At 61.4% G+C, this 20445-nt stretch overlaps 2 protein-coding genes across 4 annotated transcripts; both read right to left on the bottom strand.

Annotated features, from left to right (window-relative positions):
- Window positions 1-3091: 3091 nt before the first annotated feature.
- On the bottom strand, window positions 3092-11928 carry NKPD1 (NTPase KAP family P-loop domain containing 1). Its single transcript, XM_081274463.1, has 4 exons — window positions 9778-11928; window positions 8412-8849; window positions 6271-6402; window positions 3092-5121 (listed from the first exon to the last, which is right to left on the bottom strand). Exons 1-4 carry the CDS (start codon window positions 10061-10063, stop codon window positions 3326-3328), a joined length of 2652 nt encoding a protein of 883 aa, XP_081130589.1. The 5' UTR covers window positions 10064-11928; the 3' UTR covers window positions 3092-3325.
- Window positions 11929-11953: 25 nt separating this feature from the next.
- Window positions 11954-20067, bottom strand: TRAPPC6A (trafficking protein particle complex subunit 6A). 3 transcript variants are annotated; one of them, XM_081274476.1, is made up of 6 exons: window positions 19927-20067; window positions 14455-14522; window positions 14146-14323; window positions 13495-13578; window positions 13252-13345; window positions 11954-12474 (listed from the first exon to the last, which is right to left on the bottom strand). In XM_081274476.1, the coding sequence occupies exons 1-6, from the start codon at window positions 20008-20010 to the stop codon at window positions 12443-12445; spliced, it is 540 nt and encodes a 179-aa protein (XP_081130602.1). In that variant the 5' UTR covers window positions 20011-20067; the 3' UTR covers window positions 11954-12442. The 3 variants fall into 3 exon arrangements, with proteins under 3 accessions (XP_081130602.1, XP_081130603.1, XP_081130604.1); XM_081274477.1 differs by having other exon boundaries at window positions 14146-14263; XM_081274478.1 differs by lacking the exon at window positions 13252-13345.
- Window positions 20068-20445: the final 378 nt, after the last annotated feature.

Raw genomic sequence — 20445 nt, 5'->3', positions numbered from 1 at the left:
CCTTGGCCACCCACCCTGTCCCCTCCCCTGCAGAGTGTGGGGTCCCGCTCCTGCATAGCCCGGGAGTCCTCTGCACTCTGGCTCCTGGCTGTCTGAGGACAGCACCTTTCCCCTTTAAACCACTGTGGGTTTGTGCTTGTTGCTGGAGTGTCCTCCCTGCTCCCTAGGACAATTGCGGGGCTCCCATTTGGGCTCAGGGAAACCATACACAACAGCTGCCACCAGTTTGTGTCTCTCATCTGTGCCTCAACAGCTGAGGATCAGTGGCACAGCCAGCCTGTCTCCACTCCTGAGTTCTGAACCTTGTCATCCTTTCTGCTGTGGCCGTTTGGCGGGTGGGGAGAGAAAGAGGGGCCCCTCCAGGACACCCTGGCTTCAGCACCTTCTGGGTGAGCCCAGAGATTTAGGGGTTTGTCCCCAGATGCTGAGAAGCAGGTCTTGCCTGGCTGGTCCAGTGTCCCCCAGTCCACCTAGTGCCCGAGAATCCCCACCTCTCAGGGCCATGGCCCTCCCCTTAGGCCTCTGCCTCCATCTCTAGGCCAGACAGGTGCGGCTCATCTGCCCCTGTGCCACCTGCGAGGGGCTAGGATCCTCTTCCTAGCCTTGTCCCTGCCCTTCCTTGCAATAACTTTGCTTGAGGTGAGGATGTGACCTTATCTGGAAATAGACCTTACCCCGTAATCATGTTTCAGATAAGCTCACTAGGGCGGCCCTAAACCAGTGTGACTGCCGTCCTTTTAAAGGGGGAATCGGGGCTGGATGTGGCTCAGTAAAAGAGCACCTGTCTATGTCTTACCTGAGTGCTGCTCCAAGCCCTGGGCTCCACCCCCAAGGCTGCTTAAAAACAAAAGCCTGGAGGTGCTCGCCTGTGATCCTGGGGAGGGGGAGGCCAAGCCAGGAGGGTTGCAGATTTGAGGCCAACCTGGGCGATTTAGCAAGACCCTCCCTCAAAAAATAAGAATGGCTGGGAATGTAGTCACAGGTAGAGTGACCTGGGTTCAGTCCCCTGAACCAGAAAAGTAATAAAAGAATTTGGACACAAACACGGCCAACAGGGAGGACAGCGTGTGGACAGGTTCCTACGAGCCATGGAGGAGGCGCGGGAGGATTCCTTCTTGATCTTAGCCTCTGTACCTGTGAGACGATAATGTCCATGGGACTTTGTTATAGCAGCCCCAGGAAGTGAATGTCCCCAATTTTATAGGGCTCTTGATTTCCAGGAAGTCCCGAATCGTGGACTGGAGGCAGAGGGGATTCCCTTGGCCAAGTGCTTTCTCCCCCTTGCCCTCAGCCACCTACAGGATGCCCCACTGGGCCTGTCGAGGGAGTCTTTTCTAACCCTACACCAAAGTTTTGTGTTTTAGTGGTCAATGGACCTTTATTTTATTTATTTGTATGCGGTGCTGAGAGTCGAACTCAGTGCCTCACACATGCCAGGCAGGGACTCCGCCAGTGAGCCACAACCCCAGCCCTGTCTTAAAGACCAAATCTTAGGACCTTGATGGCTGTGACCTTTGTATTTACTGTCAGTTTGTGAGGGTTTAGAACCAGGCCACTGTTCACCAAGTGACTCGTGGATGTGGCCCTCCCATGCACTTGTGAGCTCTGTTGTCCCCTGGGGCTTCAGGCATCCCTTCCTTGGGTCAGATGGCTTACCCACTTCACTCTGCTGCGGCAGGACAGGCACCTGCGTCGCTTGTGCACCCTTACTGTGGGGACAGCCCCTTGGCCTTGCCTGTTGCCGGTGCCCACGAAAGTTCCACACACTAGAGGGCAGTGTGAATGTTGGTGGCAGAGCCATCACCACTACTCTTGACATCCTGTTGTGGCACTCCTGGCCAAGGTCTTAAGATAAATGAACAGTCTGGCCACTGCTGGGTGCCCATGATCCTGACTACAGCTTCTGACGGGCTGGGTCCTGGTTCTCACAGCCCCCCAGCCTGGGACCCGCTTCCTACAGCCTCGTGCTCAGCCATGGGAAGGGAGATGGGAGGGACAACCGGAGGGGGGTCACGAGGTCCTGTCTTCCCAGATGACTTTGTCCTTCGACAGGCTCTCCCCTACTGTCCTCATTCCAGCGTAGCCACACCTGGGCCGAGACCACGTCTCTGTGGCAGTCATGGGGCTCTGACCCGCGCCCACCCCTGCGGCAGTGGCTGTGCTTAAGAGAGGGAGCCAAGGTGTGTGAGGCCAGCACCCTCCCGCAACCCAGGCCCGGTGGCCAGAGGATAGGCACTTTCACCGAGCCCTTCCTGGGGAACTGTCCTCAGCCCTCAGGCAGGGCTTTGGCATAAAGCCACGCCCTCAACCTCGGATCCCTAGCTTATTCAGTGCCAGTCCCCTTTGCCCCTCTCCCCAACTGGGCCAGGCCCCCCACGGGCCTTCGTGTGTGGCTGAATATTTGATGCATGAGGAATTGGGAACTGCCCAGAGAAGGACACCACTGTCCTAGGTCTCTGTCCCACTGCTGGAAGGTGCGGTTGGTGGCAATGACAGTCTAGCTCACACTCCAGATACACCAAATGTCACTGATCCTGGTTTCCTTGTTCTCATCCAAGGGGCTGGCAAGATGGCTTCTGTGTCAATGACCAGCTGGTGGTGGCCCTGGAGTGACCCATGCAACAGGCACCTCCTGGACAGTTACTCAGCTGGGGCAGCTCTGTAGCCCACTCAGCTGCCTGAGTCCAATTAGCCTATTATGCTGGGGGCGGAGCAGCCTGCTGAGGTCACTAGGAGCACCACCCTCGGAAATGCCAGCTCCTGCCCTGCCCACAGAGGGCAGGCTAGGGCATGGGGACAGGGACCTGGGATCCCCCGAGGCCTGGGTGCCCTGCATTGCTTGAGTCAACCGGCATGTCTGTCCTTCATTTCCCCAACCTCTGCAGCCTCACCCACCGCCCCCGCAAACCCTCCTGCCACCCAGGATGCCACCTTCTGTTGCCAGGATAGCTCAGAGGAGGAAATGGGCTGGGCAGGGCAGGGCAGGCCTGGCCCCCAGTGCTTGCTGAGCAAGGAAGTTCAGGATGTGAAGCTCAACCCAGGCTCTCTATATCTTCATTTATTGCACTTGAACCCTGCGTTTTTCACTGGTCCTTCTGTGTGCCCTCAGACGCACACTGGCATACCGCCCCTCCTGGAGGCTACTGCCCACTACCCACTCTGGCTCCCAGAGACGCTTGGGGGATGTGGCCACTGAGGCCTCTTGGGCCCCAATCTTCCCCACAGGCCCTCATCAGGGCTGAGGGAGGAGCTGCTGCCTTCTGCGGCGCCTGGAGTGAATCATTCATGGTCCACGGGGGCTAGATCCCCCTGGAGTGGAGGGCAGTCAGGCCACCGGCCTTGGCTTGCCCCCGTGGGCTCTTTCCCGGGGTTGGTGGGCTTCACTGGCGTTCCCTGAATTCCGGCCTGCTGGAGACGACCCCGAGGCGCTGTTGGCTCCGTTGATGGCGTGGGGGGCATCCCCAGCAGGGGACTTGGGCGGGGTGGGCGGCTTGAGTGCGCTGACGGCCCGGATGAGGCCCATGCGGCGGCGGATGGAGTGGTCCAGGTTGACGGTGCAGCGCAGCAGGCACTGCGCCTCGGCCACCGTGAAGGGGAAGTCGGCGCCCAGGAAGCGCTGAAAGAGCTCCGGGTCTCCGTCCAGGTCGAGCACGTTCTGCAACGCCTTGGTCATGGTGTGCAGCTCACGGCTGTTGTCGCAAAACACGTCCCAGAGGCGCGCGCGACCCTCGGGCGCTCCCCCGACCTGCTGCCGGTCCTCCAGGCACTGCAGCACCCAGCTGAGGCGGCAGGGCCACTGGTTGGCGAGCACCACCCACGCCACGGCCTGGCGCGGCGTGGGGCCCCCGCAGTCCGCCTGCTGCTGCTGCTGCTGCAGCAGCCGCACGGTGATGGGCACGGTGTTGACGATGCGCCGCATGGACACCACGTTGTCGGGCACGTATTCGTACAGACAGTCGCGCTCGTCGTGCAGGCAGAAGAGCGCCTCCTGGATGCGGCGCGCCGCCTCGGCGTCGATGCGGCCCTGCTCGCGCTCGGCACCCGCCTGCGTCTCCACGGCCAGAAGCTGCACGCCCTCGCTGCCCTCGCCGGCGGGCGGCCGCAGCTTGCGCGTGATCTCGCGGTAGAGCAGGTCGTCGCGGCTCTGCACTGCATTGTGCAGGAACTGCAGCTTGGTGCGGCGGCCCATGATGGGCACCGAGAAGGGCAGCGTGACTGTGCGGTTGAGGAAGAGGTAGCCGTTGTCGGCCGTGCCCTTCATGTTGCCCGCGCTCTCGAGGCACGCGGCCAGGATGCTGGGGTCCACGACCAGGATAAAGATGAAGGGCGCGTGGCTATCAGACAGCAGCGTGTTGATGGCGTTGAGCACGCCCACCACGCGCTCGGGGTAGCACGTGTCCAGCCCGGTGACCTCGAGCACGACGCGCAGCCGGCGCCGCTGGTAGATCTCCAGGAAGCACAGGAAGTCGGTGAGCAGCTCCACCTCCTTCTTCACCTCGCACATGAAGCCCAGCTGGCTGCCGAACTTCTCCCGCGACACCAGCCGCTCGATCTTCTTGCGTTGGCTCACGAACATGTGCTTGCCCACCGAGTACACGGCCATGAGCAGCCCCGAGCCCGACAGCGTGGTGGCCGCGCCGCCGAACACCTTGAGCACGCTGCCGCTCGCACTGCCGTGGCCCAGCGCGTGGCCGCCCAGGGACAGGTAGAGCAGGCCCACGCCCAGGCAGAGCGCCGCCAGCAGCGCCAGCAGCGCCAGGAACACGCGGCGCCGGCAGTGCCACTCGCGGTGGCAGCAGCCCGACGTCGTGGCCGGCTTGTTGCCCAGCACCGAGTACACGCTGAAGGGCAGCGCGCCGTAGTGGTGGCGGATGCCCTCGCACAGCGTGGTCACCAGGCCGGCCCACAGCTTGTCCGTGCCGGCGTACTGCCAGGCGCTGAAGCGGATGAAGAGAAACTGCACGTTCTTGCGCCGCAGGTGCAGCTCGGTGATGATGGGCTGCAGGAACACCAGGTACCACAGCAGCCGCGGGAAGCCCCAGCCGCGCACCGGCCGAGGCCGCCACTGCACGCGCTGCAGCTCCTCGGCCTCGCGCTGGGCCGCCTCCTGCTGCATCAGCACTGCGGAGCGGGACGCCAGTAAGTGGCAGATTGGTGACGGGAGCGGGGCAGGCTGGGGAGGGGCTGCACCGGGGACGCGGGGACCGGGGGCGGGACTTGGACTGAAGAACTGAGAGTCATGGAGAGGCCTGGACCTGGCTTGCACCAAAGGCGGCCAAGGGCAGAAGCAAAGCCTTCAGGAGAGTGGATGGGAGGAAGTGAGGAGAGCCCAGGACCCGGCAAGAGGTGGGCGGCCCTTCTGGGGGTCCTGAAAAGGCTCTAAAAGGGCTGCCCAGGGACGGAAGGAACGACTGACTGACTGACGCCCTGGGGAAGAGAATGGGAAGCAGTAGGGACAGTGCGAGTCTCCTTTCACTGTCCTGTTCCTCCTCCAAGGGGCCTCAGCCCTGGCTCCTCCAGGGAGCTCCTGACCCCAGGCTGGGTCAGGGTCATCTCTGTCCCCTGCTGGACTGTGAGGGCAAGGCCCTGATTATCTTGGTCACCACTGTGTCCCCTGGGCACAAGATGGTGCTGGGAAACCTGAAGAGCAGATGAGTCCAGGGCAGGTTCTGTCCAGAGGCAGGGAGCGAGCACCTCCCACCTCACCTGGCCCAGGCAGGAACTCCAGGCCCCTGCTGTGCTCCTGTGACCTCGCAGGGGCAGGGCTGGATAATCAGCGCTAGAACTGCCACTGGGCACATGGTGGAGCGGCTGAGGCCTCTGGCCACACGGACTGGGGTCAGCTCCAGCAGGCTCTGGCAGCTGGCCAGCTTTCCACTGTGCCTTCAATGAACATCTGTCTGCTGGGTGTCCTGGGAGTGAGCACCAGGGCACAGGGACAGCAAGGCTGGCAGGAAGCTGCCACTTCAGTGAGGAGCCAGGTTTTCTCTCTAGGGTGCTGGGGAGCAAGGGAGGCTCCAGGGCGGGGGGGGGGGGGGCAGTTTGTATTTTAGGAGTGGATTTGTTGGGCAGGAGGGGAAGCCAGGGAGGACAGTAGGCAGGGACCAGGGCAGAGGCTATGGGCATGGGAGCGATCACTGCTGAGTTATGGGTGGCCACCCAGGGCAGGCTGATCTCACAGGTGAGTGGACCTTGGGACAGCCTGGAACTAGGCAGAGGCCAGAGGCTTGGCTTCCTAACTCCCGCCCCACCCCCGGCCCAGGTCCTCACTGGTGATCTTGTCCAGCATCATGTGCAGCCGGCAGCCAAAAGGGGCGTAGAAACCCACAGTCACGGGGACAGGCACGTGGCAGAGAGTCTTGGCCAGGCAGCTGCAGTAGACGTCATCCTCTGTCAGGATGTCTGGGGGTCAGGTGGGGAAACTGAGTCAATGAGGCTGGCCCGGCACCACCCTCCCACCTCCCAGCTGTCCTTTGAAGCCTCACCCTTGCCCCTCCCTGCATGAGCAGCCCCTCCCTGATTCCCCAGGTGATCCAAGTCAGCTGCTACAATGGAGGTCTCTGGGGTCACCGGAGCCTCCACCTCCAGTGACAGATGTGCTGTTTGGAGGATCTGACCCTGGACCCATCAGGCTGAGGCTGAGAAGCTGGACTCTCTCAGCCCCAGACAAGAGGCTTGTGGGAGTCTGGCTGTCCTAAGCTTCCGTTATCAGGCTTGCTGGACCCAGCTCATGGCTGCCCTCGGAGGATTCCATGGATCTGTCACAGAACATGAGGTCCTCGGAGGCTAAGACACAGCTTTCCAGCCTCCAAAGTCCCTGATGCAGGTTGGCTTCTGCCCACTGTTAGCCTGGCACCAGGGTGGGTGGGTGGGTGGGTCCAGGGGACTACAGGTTCCTCTCCGCTTCCTGCCTACCCTTTACCCTGACCTCTCCCCTCTCCAGGACCCTATGCCCACAAGTCACCTAATCCCACCTGATCAGGCTTGGGAAAGAGGTGCCCGAGCAGGGTTCTGGTCCTGGCTCCTCGTTCTCACAGGACCATAGAAGTGGGGCCCCTGAGAGGAGGAGTGCCAGGGAGTGTGGAAGCCAAAGGGTCTGGCCAGGTCCTTGGTCCCTGCCAGGTTTTTGGCCAATGCCACTGTCTGGAATGGTCATTTAGGACACAGAATCTGGCCACCAAGCACCACAACAACCCCTCAAGCCTTACTTCTTGGACCTGGAATTGGAGCACCAACATGGGGCTCCGGTGGGCAGTGTCCCACCCACTTCCTGAGCCACCTGGTGGGCTGCAGGAGATGGGCCTTGCCTAGTGCCAGAGCCAGGAGGGCAGCAGGAAGCCTCAGAACAAGGTTGGCTGAGGTGGCGGTGGCCAGGGCACACCTGGTCCAGTTCTCCCTAATCAATGGGTGACCTCACCTCACTCAGCCTCTATTTTCCTGTGTGTGATATGGGCATCCTGGCCCCAAGGCTCCAGTGACAAGGTTGGGCCCAAACTAGACTTGAGTTCTTGTTCATCTTCTATTGAACCAGAGTGACTGTGTCCCCACCTCTGCTGCCAGGCCACCAGCACCTCCCGCCCACTCTTGCAGCCCCGAGGCACCTGCCACCCTCCCATGCAGCCCATTGTCCTGATGGGTCCTGAGTCAGCTCCTGTCCCTCCAAAGCTGCCTGTGGCTACTGCCTCACTGGAGAAAGCCAGAGTGAAGCACTGGTCTCCTTCTGTCCCTGGAACAGGTACCCCAGGGCCTGGGCCTTGGTCGACCCTGCTGCACCAGTTCTGCTCAGATGCCTCCTAATGAGGCCCAGCCTCGGTGGCCTGTGTCCTCTGCAGACCCATCACCCCTCCTCTCCCTGCTTTGTTTCTCTTTCATGTGGTGTCACCAGTGACAGGCTTTTGGACTTTCCCGTTTGTTTCCTGTGCCTCCCTCCTCCTCCAGTAGAACGGGCTCCATGAAGACACCCCTCGCCCGCTCCCTGCGCTCCATACCTGGCGCGACCAGCTGGGTCCCGCCCACCTCTCCCTGCTCGCTCCGCCCCCCTCACTCCCCACCTCCTGCTGCAGCTCCACACGACCCCCTCCAGAGCTGGCCAACAAGCTGCTCATGTCACTGTTACCCCCTGCCCCATGTCCCCCGTGGCCTCCTGGGCCAGCGGAGAGGGCGCCAGGCAGAGAAAGCAGAGCCAGGGGGTCAGCAGAGGGAGAGGGAGAGAGGCCTTGCTGCCCACCAGGACCGACACCGCGCACCCGACAGGCCAGGCAGAGGCAGCCACCTGCGGCCCGGGGCAGAGATGACGCCCCTTCTGCCAGGGCCAGAATGTGGGGGGAGGACAGCCAGAGCTAGCCAGGGAGCAGGAGGCCCAGGCAAGAAGGGAGGCAGGGACGGGAGGGGCCAGAGGCCTGGCTGAGCACCGGAGCCGTAGGTGAAGGAGCCGCAGGCGGCGGGCGCCGGCAGGGGCCGGGTCTCGGTGGGCTCGCTGGGCTCCAGGAGGGCGCGGGCTGCGGAGGGCAGGGCTGGGCCGCTGCTGGCCGAGGCGCGGGCTGCGGAGGGCGCTGCGGCGGGCGCAGGGGGCGACTGCGGGGCGCCGGCTGGTCTCAAGGGGGCAGCGGCGGTTGGAGGCAGCCCCTTCTGCGCCCCGTGAACAGGGCAAAGGCGCTGACGCAGGGGACCGGGAGGCGGGGGCTGGGGCTGCCGCTGCTGCAGGAGGCGGGGCTGGGGGCCCTGGCGCCGGCCACTGCCACCCCCTCGGTGGATGTGGTAGGCCTGCTGCCAGTGTGACCGGGGGCACGGCCGACCGGGCCCATGGGCTCGAGGGGCCGCTGGGTCCTGGCACCACAGCTGACAGCATCCTAGAAGGAAGGAAGTGGGGTGGTGCGCCCGACTCCCTGACCCGGGGTCTTGAGGGGAAGCCCTGGGGGGAGCGCCAGGGGCCCCAGACCAGAGACCTCGAGGAGGGGGTGTGGGGGGCCAGCTAGGAGGCTGGGGCATGGGGGTCAGGGCTGGCGGGGTGACGACAGGATGCTTGTGCATCCCAGCACCCCGGATTCCTGCTGCCATAAATCCTGGGCCTTAAGGAGTCCTCGAGGCAGGGCTCATTGGGAGTGCTGAGGGGACTCCACTGGGGGTGGCCTGGCAGGTCCAGGAGAGGCCAGAGTGCCTGGTGGTGGCCACTGAGAGGGGCTAGACCAGGGCCAGGAAAGGGGGCTGGGCGGTGTTCCAGGCTCAGGCAGTGCTGGCCAGGGAGGCTGGGGGCCTGCCTGGCCCTGAGAGGCTGAAGCAGCTCTGATGGGAGGTAACAGTCCCCTCCCACCCTGGCAGGAGCACCTGCGGTCACCACTGGATGCTGAGTCCCCACCATGCAGAACAATAGTTTGGGGCTCCCCCTCCCGACATCTCCCCACAGCTAGCCCCCAGATTGGCTCTGTCCCTTGGAGCCCGGAGATATAAGGAGGGTCTCCCCTGCTCCTAGCGTAGGTTCCCACCCTTGGCCCCCTCACCCCTGCCGTACCCCCCAGGCCCCATGAAACTGAAGCCTCTACAGACCCAGGCTCAAGGTCAAGCCTGTAGTCCCAGCTCCTGGGGAGGCTGAGGCAGGAGGATAGCTTGAGCCCAGGAGCTGGAGAGCAGCCTGGGCACCACAGCGCACCCCATCGTCTCCAACACACAGCAAAGAGCCTCTCCCGGGTGCCGGCGGCACTCCCCCTGGGGCCTGAGTTCTCTTTCCGCTTGACCATCCACTCAGGGCCAGTCCCCCCATGCCCCCAACTGAATCCTTACCTTTTTGGTGACCCACCTCTGGATCCAAGAAGTAGCGCTCACTGGGGCTCTGGCCACTCTTGGTGGAATGGACCTTGTAGTGTTTGCTCATGGCAGGCCGTGACATTGGGGGCCTGCTCCTGGGCAGAAGGGACACCACAGGCTCAGTGCCCAGCACCCTGGGACCTGAGTGGCGGAGAGCTGAGGTTGCCATCCCAGCCCTGCCCCGGGACGCTGCGTGTGATGGCCAGGTGAGAGGCTGGTCCTGTTCCTGGTCCCTGGGCAGGGGCAGCACTCCTCGGGGCATGAGGGATGGGCACGGCCACCAGGCAGGATGGAGGCCTCCTGGGTTGACAGGGTGCCGAGCAGAGGCGGGCTGGGGCAGCAGGGTTGCCCACAAAGGGAACAAAGGCTGGGGCTGGGGAGGCTGATGCGGCTTGAGTTGGGGGGCGGCCAAGGCTCTAAAGGCAGCAGATTCCACAGCTGGGTACAGTGGGGGTTGAATGAGGGGATGGGAAATATGGGGGGCTAAATTGCGCTGATCCAGTTTGGGGAGACTGGGCAGAGCCGGCCAGGAGGGATGTGTGGCTTTAAGGCGTGAAGCGCCGGGGCAGAGCAGGAGGGATGCCGCATGGGGGGCCGTGGCAGGGGAAGCCAGGGACCCAGGGAACAGGGGCGGTGAGGGTCAGCAGCCAGGTGTGTGGCCCTGCCCACTACCTCCTTTGGTCTGGGGTCCCCAAACATACCTGGAGGTGGCCTTGTGGCCCCAGCTCCCAGCCCGTGGCCTGAGCTGCCGGGCCAGCCCCACGACTGTCGCGCAGGCCCAACTGGAGCCCTGAGCTGCCCGCCCGCCAGACCGGTTTGCCTGCCTGTCCCCGCCCCTCCTGGCAGCCACCCATCCTGGTACTCTCTAGGACTGAGAGCCCAGTCACTCCCACACTGTCCCCCAGGAGGATGGAGATGGACACCACAGCCCTCACACGGCCAAGCCACAGGGTCTCCCCAGCCCCGGGGCGCGCCTGCTGGGGCAGAAGCTGGGTCAGGGGTTGTCCTGGGAGAAGGCACGATCCAATTCAGTTGCCAACTCCTCCTTGGCCCAGCTGTGTGACCTTGGGCAAGTGACTTCACTCCTCTGAGCCTTGTCTTCCTCATTACTGAGTGGGCCCAGCTGGCGCCTGTCTCGAGAAGAATCAGGTAGGAGTCCACCTAGTTCAGGGCTGGGCCCTTAGCAAAGGCCCTAGCGCCAGGTGTGGGGCACTGGCTGACCCACTTCTCAGCTGCTCCTTACACACCTGCCTTGACAGCCCCACATGCAGGGCATCCTGGGGCTGGTCACACTCCGCTTGTTTCTCCTCACCAGCGCCCGGGGCCTGCTGTGATGCCCACTTCACAGATGAGAAAACTGAGGCCCAAGATGGGCAGCCCCTTGCCCCAGGCCACACAGCAGCATGGCAGGTGGCCTGTGCACCCAGGCTCCTAAAGCTTTGCTGGGCAAGAGTGACATGAGACTGTGGGGCCCTAGGTCCTCCAGGGACATCTCCCTGAGGTGGCTGGTGCCCAAGGGTGATCAGTCACTTTCCTCAGAAGTGGCTGGGGTGGTCTGGTGGGAGGGAGCCCACCGGGCCCTGCAGGTCGCTCCCTCTGGGGTTCTGACTGGGTGACCAGGGGGAGGCCTCCCTCCTGCCGCCTGCTGTTCTCTCCTCTGGCCCTTCGGCCCATTTGGGGAAGGCTTCCTGCCCTGTCCTCCCACTCCCCAGGGCTCTGCCCTCCCCTGAAGCCCCTGGATGGCATGTGATGGGCATCTTTACAGGTTAACCTCAGGCCTCGGCAAGGGCAGGGTGGCAGGGTTGGGGGTAAGCAGGGCAGGGTGGGGCCAAAGGGGCCTCTGACCACTCTAGAGATGGAGGCGACTTTTTGGCAAAGGACTCTTCCCGGTCACAGTGCCGTCCAGCCCCAGCCTGCATCCCTGAGGCCCAGGTGCTCACAGGAGGCGGCTGGTGGTGGAGCCCAGGTCCAGGTGTATGACACCCCAGATGTGACAAGTACAAATGGGCACACTCCCTAGACAGTGCAGAGCAGCCGGGCTACCATCTCTGGGAGGATCCACGTCAGCCAGGCCAGTGAAGTGCACCCAGGCACTGGGTAGGGATGGGTGAGAGTGCCCAGCTTCCCCTCGCCCGTGCTCTGGACGCCCCCAGCCCTGTTCCCGGAGAGACGGCGTAGTGTGCCCCGTTGGGCAGAGGACAGCCCGCATTGCTAGGGAGGCAGCAGGCCCAGGGGCATGCAGGGAGGGCAGCAAGTCCAGGGGCTCAGCCCTCAGTACAGGCAGACGCGGGCAGAGGGGAGGGTCCCAGAGGTGGAGGAGCCGTCTGCGGCCCAGTGGGACCTGTGACACTGCAGCACTGCTGCCCCCACACCTTCCACTGAACCGAATGCCACATACAGAACTTTATTAACACCTGAGTGATGTCGCGCATGTCCCGCCACCAGTCCTGACCAGTAGGACACCTTGCCTCCAGCGCCCTGAGCTCCCGTTGAGCACGGGACACTCAGAACTGGGGTCCCGGCACTGACCCCAAGACCACCCCCAGGGCAGCCACCCAAGGTCCTGGGCCAAGGTGCCCGCTGTCTCCAGAGTGGGTGAAAACCAGGGGTGCTCTGCGGCTGGGCAGGGGTGACCGGGTCCTCAAGGTTTCTGGATCACCACCTGGAACTTACCTGGAAGGCAAAGGCCACCTTAGCCGGAGGCTGTGATCTGGGGGAGGCAGAGGGCAGCCAACAGCCCTGACACTCCCGTGCCCTGTGAGGCAGCCTGGGTGGCCCGGGTGGGGCCTTAGTTCACCAGCGAGCAGGTCACAGGGCACGGTGCTCCCGTCCTCCTGGCCCACATCCCAGGGCTGTGTGGGTGACAGGGCAGGGAAGCCAAGCTTGAAGGAGGCCCAGCAAGGCCTGGCACAGGCCTCTATGGCATGTCCAGCTTCAGCCCTGTCCACCTGGGCCCCATTTCCCCATGAGTGACCTCCGAAACTGGAAGATGGGGAATAACTGGGGGGCGGGATGGCGAGGCAGCCTGGCAGCAGCTTCAGGGCAAGCTGCGCTCGCGCAGGGAGAAGGCTTCAGTTCCTGCTGAGGGGCTCCATCCCAGCAGTACCGGGGCGTCAGGAGACACTTGTTGTGTGGGCTGCAACCGACGCCCATCTCTAAGCCACCCTCCTGCCCCCGTGAGCAGACCAACAAGGATGACACCTGTCATGTCCCTGGGTTCTGTGTTTGGGAAGAAATGTTCAAGATTACCAAGGGCTTCTCCCTGGGGCTGGGACTTCCTGAGGAGGCAGAGGACTGGGCCCTCCCAGCGCCAGGGCATGGAGGGGCCTGAACAGGTGACTTAGGCTGAGCCCCAAATCCCACATCTGTCAGCGGGGGCCGGGGCCTGTCCTGGCCTCCCTAGTACCCACCGAACAAAGGATGAGGAGAACCCCCCCCAACAAGACTCACAGGCGGGCAGGGCTGCCACAGAGGCGGTGACCAGGCTCTGGAAGCCCAGGGTATGGAGGGCGCCACACAGAAGGCCGCAGGTGAAGGCCAGGAACTGGGAAAGGGGACACAGACCATTGTGGGAGGAGGGGAGGCCAGCACCCAGGTCCTGGGCCTGGGATACTCCCTAGGCCTGGGAAAGGGCTGCTAGGAGCAAGGGCGGGTAGACAGGTAAATGAAGGTGACAGTCCCAGCCCCCCATACCTTGGGGGCTTCCTCCAGATACTGCAGGCCTGAGGCCATCTGGACGAGGAGGGGGAAGCTGTTGTCCTGCAAGACATAGGTCCCCTGGGAGCAAAAGAGAAGCTCATGGGCCCAGCCTGTCCACTGGCATTATGTGGAGAGGGAGGCAGGGCCCAGGACCCCACCTCACGGCTCTGTGGCTGGGAACCCCTCCTGCAGAGCTGTGGGGGACCAAGGTCTGCCCGGCCTCCGGCTGGCTGCATGGCTTCCCAGGAAAGGAGCTCCTGCCTCCCAGGTGGCTGGGGGAGCTGGAGACCCTGCCCACGGAAGCTGCTGGGGCTGGGCCCGCATGGGTGTTCAGTGGGAAGGGAGCAGCACGAGAAGAGCAGTGTGGTGCCAGGCCACCTGCTGCCAATGAGCAGGGCTGCATCCTGGGGGCTGGCAAAGTTCTGGAAATAGCCCTGATGCCCCACCGCAGCCCGGGCCTCCTCAGAGGACCACACAGACCTAGAGAAGAGGTGGCTGCCAGTGGTTCCTCCTGCCTCCGAGCCTTGGGCGGCCCCCACAGGCCCCTCTAGCCTTCCTACCAGGGCTCCCCCTCCCAGGCTCCAGCCTCTGCCTTCAGCCAGGCCAGCTGTGCTGGAGGCGCCAGGGAACAGGGCACACACCCACCTGGTGATTGGTGCGAAGGCCATCCATCTGCTTTTGGAACAAGGCCACCCACAGGTCTTTGCACAGGAACTTGAGGACATCCAGCTCTTCCCTGAAGGCCGGAGTGTCTCGGGGCAGCCTGGAGGGCAGGGCAGGGGAGGGCAGGGCAGGGCAGGGCAGGCTGGGGCCCAAGCTGATGCTAGCAGCAGGTGAGGAAGAGGGATGAAGCAAGAAGCAACTGACCTTGCCCTGGGCGAGGCTGCCAGAGGACAGCCTGGGTCCTGCACACCCTCCCGGCCAGGGTAGGGGGGCAGGAAGGCGGGCTCTCACCTCTCACCCAGAGCCTGGCCCACGCGGAACCCCATGCTCTCCAGGACAGACGGACATGTCTTCTGTCCCTAGAAGGCCACGGAAGAAAGGTTCAGGGGGCCCTTGGTCACCTCCCACCAGGAGCCAGCCAGGAGCGGCCACTGCAAGCAGACCCCAAGAGCAGGGCCCCTGTCAGCCCAGGAGGAGGAAGAGACGGAGGGGGAACTTCCTGCCAGCCTGCCCAGGGTACCGGAGGCCCTGGGGGCCACCTGGCTGGCCAGCCTTGCCCTCTGCCCAAGGCAGCCTGTGTCCCCCCAATTCCAGACCCCACGGGCCTCAGGCTCAGCCTGCCGCCCCCAGGAGTCCACGTCTTCCCCAGGCAGGCAGGACAACTCCTCGCAGATGGCACCCTCCACACACCTGGAGCTCCAAGGGGGCCTTACAGCACTCGTGAGGAGGACCCCCAGGGGACTTTCCCAAGGGCCCATGTGGCCAAAGCCCTGGGCTGGACCATCAGAAGGGAGACTGTGAGAGTCAAGATTATCAGGGCTGGGGATGTGGCTCAAGCGGTGGCGTGTTCGCCTGACATGCGTGCGGCCCGGGTTCGAGCCTCAGCACCACATACATACAAAGATGTTGTGTCCGCCGAGAACTAAAAAATAAATATTAAAAAAAAAAAAAAGACTATCAGGCCTGAAGGAGCCAGCCAAGGTCCCTGGGAGGACATGTGGGGCTCCAGGAGGCAGAGGCGGCCAGGTGAGGACTGAGATGAGAGCGAAGGGGTGGGGGGCAGCAGGAGCGCTGCACAAGGACAGCGGACAGAATGGCTGGGGCTCGTTTTTATTTTTTCCTGAGATGGGATTTTGTGTGTATGTGTGTGTTGCTGGGGATTGAACCCAGGGCCTTGTGCATTCATGGAGAGCACTCCAGCCCCCTGAATGGGATCTTGTTGCACTGCAAGGCTGGCCTTGAATCTCTGGGCAGTCCCCCCTCAGCCTCTCAGGCAGCTGGGATTACAAGCGTGCACTGCCACGCCCAGCCCCTCATTGGAGTTTAATAAGCCCATAAGGCCGGTTGTACTTCATACCTGCAAATGGGCTCCAAAGGGTTAAGAAGCTGTCCCAGGCCCACTCGGCCACAGGGCTACCAAACCAAGCAAATGGGCTTCCAACAAGCCCAGATGGGCAGGCAGGATGCCACCCACAGCTGTGCTGCGTCAGGGAGATGGTGAGGCGAGGCCCACCGGGTGGGGAGCACTGGGAATGGGGCCTGAGCAAGGATTACCAGCACAGTGACACGTGGGTCCCTCTGCACTGCCCATGGCTTCAGCACCCAGGTTTAGATCTGCCCTACACTTACCAGACATGGGAGCTGGGGCGATGGCTGAGCTCGTGAGCCTCGGTTTCCCCATGTAAGAGGAGGATAAGGCTAATGGCGTTACCTCCTGGGAGCCCCACGAGAAAAGGGATCAGTAAATGCCAATCAGGTGCTTCAAGGAGGCTAAGTCAACCTCACCAACACCCCGTCCACAGCCTGCCAAGCGAGGTGACAGCACCCTGGCTGGAGAAGAGCCACAAGAAGGAAGGGGCACTCTCTCTTAGGGTCACCTATGCCAGCACCTAGCAAGGTCTGGCTGTCACTCCCCTGTGGTCTCCCATCCCCCTCCCATCCCTTCCACCCCGACAGGGCGGATCTCTGTCCCTGCTCACGAGGACTTCCCAGCATGGCAGGAAAACTGAGCTCTCCCCGTGGATCCCTCCATTTCTTGGGTGTCCTCCAGAAGCTTGTCTCCTGCGACTGGCTAGTGCGCAGGGCAGAGCACAGCCAGCTCCACCAGGAGGGGCAGGGGCAGGCCAAGGGGGCTGCCATTCCCCATGGGCACCTGCAGCCAGCCCAGGGTTGAGGCCACAGGTGCTGCCTGACTGCCACATGCAGGGGTAGCAGACTCAGCCCCTGCCCTGCGGGCCTGGCATCTGGCAGGGAGCACACGAGAGCTGGGAATGCAACGACTAACCCTTAGAAAGACTGTGCTGGGTGACCTCCACCGGGCAGGGGGGACCCCCTGAGGACACCCCACCGGTCTGTACTGTCTACAGCAGGAGGAGTGGGTGGCAGCCAGGACCGCAGCCCCATAAAGTAAGAAGGGCCTGATGGGGCCAGAGAGCCTCCGAGGTCCCCAGCCAGGCCAGGAGGGGAGCCAGAGGGTTGCTGGCAAGTCCAAGTTCTCCTTCCATGAACTTCAGTTTGCCTGGGTTGGAAATCCTGGCTCCACCACTTACAAGGTGTGAACTGGGGCAGGTTACCTGCTGGCCTGTGCCTCAGTTTCCCCACATGTACAAAAGGACTCATGGAGGTGCCTACTTGCACATGGTGTCACAGATGTTGTCACTGCTGGTCCCACTGTGCCTGGACCAAGACAGGGGCCAATTAAACATCTGCTGACCTGAAAAGACTGGCAGGTAGGGGTATGCGGAAGAAGGGCAAGCAAGAGGGGAACAGGAAGGGCAGGCAAGGGGTAGAAAGGGCAGAGGAGGGGACAAGCAGCTAACTGCCTCTGTCACAGCTTGCCTTCCCTGCCTGTCCTCTCACAGAAGGGACAAGGTGGGGACTCTCCCATTCACACAAACGGGCCAGAGCCCGGCCCAGAGTTGGTGCACTTTCCGTTCCTCTCAAACCACTGATGGGAAGGAGGTAATGCCAGGTAGGGGACACAGGCGAAGTCGGGGTAGTACTAGGGCATCCTCAAGCAGCAGGGGAGTTGCTGTGGAGACAGTCCCCGCCAGAGAGGAGCTCTGGAGGCAACTGTCAAGTTCTCCTTTGGCCCCTGACTGTCCCTGTGCGGCCTCCAGAAGGCCCTTCCCCTCGAAAGTCCCAGTCCTGCCTCTGTTCTTCCCTGTCTGCACCTTAAGGCCCCCAAGAGCTTCCTAAGCCTGCTGTCCAGGCCACTCCCACCAGTTCCATGGGAGGCTCTGGAAAGACCCCAGACTCAAAACCCCAGGGGCCTAGGCAGGGAACAGGGCCCAGGAGTCCCAGGCAAGGTCAAGTGCCCTGATAACCGGGGGTGAGTCAAGCTGAGTACAGCAGTGTTTCCCACACTTGTCTGACCACAGAACCCACTCGCACAGGCGAGAGTTATGGCTTGGTGCAAGCTTGAGGAGAGGGAGCCTGGCTCCTTGCCCAGCTCCACCCTGGAGAGCAAGAAACTCCCTCCCCTCAGCTCAGGTGCTTCACCTACAGAGGGAGGGTCAGGTGGAGCGCGGGAGGCGGGTGATGAGGAGCTATTGCAACCAGGACTGTGATGCGCAGGGCGGCATGTGTGACACTCCTGCGGCAAGAGCCATGATGGGTTACAATGCTCAAAGGATCCAGGCCCGCTATCCCCTCCACAGCACTGGTCTGCATTCACTTCTGTGATAATCCACACTGAGGACCCACTACGTGATCCACACAGACCCGTCCCAGCTCATGTGGGGCACACAGTCTGGGACAGAAGCACAATTCAGACACAACCTTTCTGAGTGTGATGAAGCCAACCAGAGAGTGAGGAGGGGGCCCAGAATGTGTGAAGGAGACAAAAACTCGCCTGGGGGCTCAGGGAAGGCTTCCCTGAGGAGGAGCATTTGAAGGAAGATCTGACAGATTAATAGGTATTAACTGAGAAGTAAGCAAAAGGGGAGTAGGGCAGTCCCACAGGGGCAGAGAGGAGGGAGCCTGGGCCAGGGCAAGGGAGTGGACAGGCAGAAGGGAAACATGCAACCAGGGCCTGGTAGAGGGCTGGAGGCAGGGAGAAATGGCAGAGGTCAGGGCCCTGGATCTCTGGTTTGAAAGCCAGGAAGTGTGGGATGCTGAGAGGCTGTTAACCCCCTGACCAACTCACCAGCTGCCGTGCGCTGCCAGGCTTTATCTTACAGCAGTTATGCAACCTACCACAGGCTTCACTCATCTCTTTCCATTTCAACAGACACTCCAGGAGCACAAGGATTTTTGTGTGGTTCACTAAGGAATCCCCAGAGCCTACAGAAAGGCATGGTACCTTGGAGGTCTTAGTAAAAAGTCTGACAAATGAATGAATAAACTCAGAAGAAACTACCCTGAAAATAACCAGCAACACTCTCCCTGGGACTCCTAATGTGCAAAAGGAAACCTGAGCCAATAAAAATGTCTTGCATAGCCATGCATGGTGCCCACACCTGTAGTCCCAGCTACTCAGGAGGCTGAGGCAAGTGACAGGTTCTAGGCCAACTGGGCAATTTTAGGGAGAATCTGAGACCCTAGGTTCCATCCTCAATACTACAATAAATACATTCTTGCATGTGGTGATGACCATGATCACAAAACAATAGTGAAAAAGAGTGACCACCACCCCAATTATTAAGCACCTGCACTCCGTGAAGCTCCATTTTTTCTCAATTACTGATTTCTTCTTTTTTTTTTGGTGGTGCTGCAAATAAAACCTCAGTACAGTGCAAGGAAGGCAAGCCATATCCCCAGCCTCCCCCAACAGATTTACAGCAAAAGCTCTCATGTTTTATAGACTATGTGCTAGACATCATATTGAATGCTTTAAAGTTTTGCCAGGTGCAGTGGTGCACACCTGTAATCCGGCAGCTCAGGAGGCTGAGGCAGGAGGATCAAAAGTTCAAAGCCAGTCTCTTAATGAGACCCTATCTCAAAAATAAAATTAAAAAAAAAATTAAAAAGCCGGGGGTGTAGCTCAGTGGTAAGGCACCCCTGGGTTCAATCCCCAGTACCAAAAAAAAAAAAAAAAAAAGGTTTTAATTCATTTAGTCTTCACAAGGACTAGCTTCGCTCCTCCTTTCCTTCCTGGACTGATCTTACCAACCCACCCACCACCCACCCCCACCCCGCTAATTCCCCAGATTTGGTGCCTCCTCCCTTCCCTTCTTCAGGCTAGCCCCCATCATCCACCACGCACCCCTCTTCCTTCCTGGACTCTCCTGAAGTTTTCTTTATAGTACTTCTCAACAGCTAATGGCACGTTTTATTATTTGATTCCTCTACTAAAACCTAAGTTTCATGAAGATCGGCATTTTGATTTAGTGCTTGTGGAGTGAATAAATGTCCCTCCTACTCTGTGACTTAGATATTGCTGGAGGCTCATCGTGCAAAGGAAGAAACTGAGGAACAAAAAGATTAAGTCACTGGACTGCATGCCTGGGGAGGGGTGGAGGCGAGTCCTCAGCCTCGGTACACGCCCAATAACAATTATTATAATTGCTAACCGCTTACTCTATGCCAGACCTTGAACTAAGTGCTTTACCCTGAGTCATCTGGTTCACTTCTACCAATAACCCGCGAGGGAGGCACCGTCGCGACCCCCCACAACCCAAAGCCTGCCCCGAAGCAGGGGCGGGGCCAGAGGTTCGAACTCCGCTGCAGACACCGAAGGCACGCGCCCTCCGTGCGCCCCGAGGCCTGCACACCGTCTTCCCGTCGCGGTCGGCGTCTCCTCCCCCAAGACCCCGCGCTCACCCCCGAGCCTGGGTCGGGGTCGGGAGTCCAGAGCTCCGCCACCATCTCGGTGTGCAGAAATTCAAACAACACTGCATCCGCCATGCATCAGCCTCGCGCGCCCAACTACCACCAGCAACTCCAGCTCTTATTGGCCGGACTGGGCAAGCCTCGCCTCCCTCGTTCCGATAGATCCCGCCCACCGCATTCCCATTGGTGTTTTAGGCTGGCCCCGCCTTCCCGCGGCGGGCTCACGCGAGGAGCGCGTGAGCGGCGAGACTTGGGGCGGCGTTGCTCTGCCTCTCATTGGCCACACGTGATACCATCTTCCGCCTTTATTTGGACTCCTGCCCTTGTTCCATTGGCCGAATGCCGGATTGCACGTGACATTCTTGTTTTTTAAAAAAGCCCTATTTGTCCGCTCTAGGCTTTCCTCGAAGCACAACACGGAAGAGCTTGTGCGACCGCTCCCTATTGGCCGTGCCTTCGTTCACGTGACTCTGCCGCGCACACGCCCTCAAAGATGGTGCTGGGAACTCG

This window comes from Spermophilus citellus, assembly GCF_964194105.1.
Source record: "Spermophilus citellus genome assembly, chromosome: 18".
In the NCBI taxonomy this organism is placed as follows: Eukaryota; Metazoa; Chordata; class Mammalia; order Rodentia; family Sciuridae; genus Spermophilus; species Spermophilus citellus.
The sequence above is the reverse complement of the archived record's forward strand: the minus strand, read 5'-3'. Positions and strand labels throughout refer to the sequence as shown.